The following is a 2,896-nucleotide window of genomic DNA, read 5'->3' as shown; positions in this document are numbered from 1 at the left end:
TGCGTGCGAACGGGGGAGTCTGCATATGATTGAAAAACGTACACTATGAATATTAAGCGAGCGTGCAAGCGGCGAGCCCAGATGTAATCGGAAGGTTTGGTGTAAACGGATGAAACTGAAATGAGGCGCAGCAGGTGATAATTATCATTAATTAATTAGTTAGGGCTTGGTGAGCATTTCTGATGAAAAACCGGCTAGACCTAATATAGGTTTTGAAGGCATTCGATGACCAGCGACCGAGGGTTTTGATTTGTTGTTGGGAGAGACCTTTTTGAGCGGCTGTGGTAGCTGCTCCGATGCGGAATGAGTGGCTAGAGAAATGCTCTGCTGAGACGCCGGATTTGATGAGGACTGCTTTAAGATGCTTTTGGAACCAGAATCTCGTCGCTGGATGATTGGAGTCGTTAGTGAAAAGAGGGTCGAGTGGGGATTTGGACGAGGAACGTTTATACTGCAGGTAATTAAAAAGCGCATGGTACGGTTGGATGGGAGTTTGTAGATTGAAAATATAAACGAAGTGACCTCTTTTATCTCTGTCCGTTTTGCTTTGTTTAATGAAAAATGATATGGTTTCATTATCTACGATCTGGAGGTCTGAAATGGAGGGATGGATATTTGGGTCGAATAAGGAAGTAATGGTCAGTTCGGAACAGCGGAGGAAACCGAAGAATGCTAGGATGAACATAGCTTCTAATGTATATGCGGTGTTGATGGAGTGGTATCCAAGACGGAGTGATGAGATGCATCTGGTGAGTATATCGATTGTGATTGGTTGTCTGGTATCTGGGCGCGTGGGGCGGGATCTTTGGATTCCTTTAACTAGAAGGGACGTTTGGGAGTTATTTATTGCAGGTGTAGGTTTACCGTGGATTAATTTATGGAAGAATTGAATGCCGCTTAGATAGCTTTTAATGGATCCGGCTTGGAGACCTTTAATACTATGAAGATGAGATATGAATGAAGTAACTGTTAAAAGAGAAAATTCGGGAAACGACAGGTTGTGAGAGAGGTGGAATGATTTGAACGATTTCCATGCGGTGTAATAAGTTTGCAGGGTTCTGGGAGAGACGGCTTGGAGGATGGATTCGATGGACGTGTCCAGGAGGGATTTTAGCGGATGGTTTATGGGAAGATCAGCTGAAAATAAGGAGGTACTGGAGTTGGAGTGGGGTCTGCTTCTGGTGCCAGCATCCTGAACTTCTGAAAAGAGAAACGGGAGAGAGAGTCAGCAATTTGATTTTGAGCCCCTGGAACGTGACTTGCAGTTATTAAGAACTGGTCGCATGCGGAGATCCATATGAGGCGTCTGAGGAGTGGCATAAGCGCAGGTGAGCGAGAACGACCTTTGTTGATACAGTGTACAGTTGCTTCGTTGTCGCAATGGATTTGGATGCTTTTGGTTGACCATTCTTTCCCCCATAGGGAAGCTGCGACGACGATTGGGTAGAGCTCGAAAAGGGCAGAGGAGGCTGAAGCCTGGGGTGTATCCAGGAGCTGAGGGGGCCAGGGAGACGCGAACCAGCGTCCTTGGTAATAGCCGCCGAAGCCGATCGAGGGAGCTGCGTCTGTGAACAGTTTGATATCGAGGGGGAGAGAGATAAAGTCGTCGTAAAAAAAAGTTAAGCCGTTCCACTGATTGAGGAAATTAATCCATAATTTTAGCTCGTTTTTTGACTCGTCAGAAAGGATGATCCGATCTTCCAGCCCATGAACAGATGAAGAGAGGGCTAGGAGATGCGCGATAAAGGGTCGGCCCTGTGGAATAATGCGCATCGCATAATTTAGGTGGCCCAGCAGCGAGAGAAGTTCGCGTTTTGAACAATCTGTGCTGTCTGTAAAATTGGATGCGATTAAAATGATGCGATCGATTTTTTCCTTAGGCAGTGAGGCCTGGAATTTTGCTGAGTCCAGATTGATGCCCAAGAACTCAATGGATGTAGTTGGACCCGATGTTTTCTCGTGGGCTAACGGAATCCCTAGTTCGGCGAAAACTTTTTTCACTATGAGGAGGTGAGCCTCGGGGATGATGTCGTGAGGTGAAATTATTAGGAAATCGTCGAGCAGATGGAGAAGTTGAGGAATTGCATAATTATTGGAAAGGATCCAACATATGGCTTCAGAGAGAGTGTCAAAGATTTTTGGGCTGCTTTTGCAGCCGAAAGTTAAGCGCACGGCGAAATAATACTTTTTCTGCCAGTTTACGCCGAATAAGTGCCATGAATCGGGGTGGATTGGCATTACTTTAAAAGCAGAGGAGATATCTACTTTTGCAAGCCATGCGCCTCGTCCAGCTATTTTAATCATGGTTATGGCTTGTTCGATATCGTGATAGTTAAGAGAATACTCTTCGAGGGGGATGAGACTATTGATGCTCGGATATGGAGAATTATGGGGGGCTGAAAGGTCGATTATCAGCCGCTTTTTTCCGGAGAATTTCCTGGTAGCCACGCCTATGGGGCTGATGCGAAATTTGTCGAACGGGGGGGCCTCGAATGGACCGATCATGAAACCGGATTCAATTTCTTTTTTAATTAGCTTATCTACTACTCCGGGCTCTGCTAAGGCGGACTGAAGGTTAGCGCAGATAATATTTTGCGTGGGATGGCTTTCTACACCGGGTTTAAAGCCTTGATTAAGACCTGTCAGTAAATAATTTGTGAAGTTGGCATCTGGGTGGTGTGATAATTCTTCGGCTAGACGGAAAACATTCACAGGAGTCGAGAGATAGTTTTTAGCATTTTTATTGACAGATTTTTTGACTGGGCATATCACGCGGGCGTGTGCGCCGCCGCAGAAATCGCAGACGTGGAGAAAACGACAGCGTTGTCTTGGGCATCTCCCTTCGTTGAAGTTCCTACAAACTTGTCTATCGGGTGCCGAGTATGGTGCTCTGATT

At 46.0% G+C, this 2,896-nt stretch overlaps 1 protein-coding gene across 1 annotated transcript; it reads right to left on the bottom strand.

Annotated features, from left to right (window-relative positions):
- Nucleotides 1–450: 450 nt before the first annotated feature.
- LOC130081155 (uncharacterized) lies at nt 451–2,505 on the bottom strand. The gene has a single exon (XM_056246114.1). The coding sequence runs from the start codon at nt 2,503–2,505 to the stop codon at nt 1,123–1,125; it is 1,383 nt and encodes a 460-aa protein (XP_056102089.1). The 3' UTR covers nt 451–1,122.
- Nucleotides 2,506–2,896: the final 391 nt, after the last annotated feature.

The sequence above is a fragment of the Rhinichthys klamathensis genome, unplaced genomic scaffold (genome assembly GCF_029890125.1).
Source record: "Rhinichthys klamathensis goyatoka isolate OS25496 unplaced genomic scaffold, OSU_Roscu_1.1 h1tg000036l_1, whole genome shotgun sequence".
Taxonomy (NCBI): Eukaryota; Metazoa; Chordata; class Actinopteri; order Cypriniformes; family Leuciscidae; genus Rhinichthys; species Rhinichthys klamathensis.
Note: the sequence above shows the minus strand (reverse complement) of the source record. Positions and strands in the feature narration are given on the sequence as shown.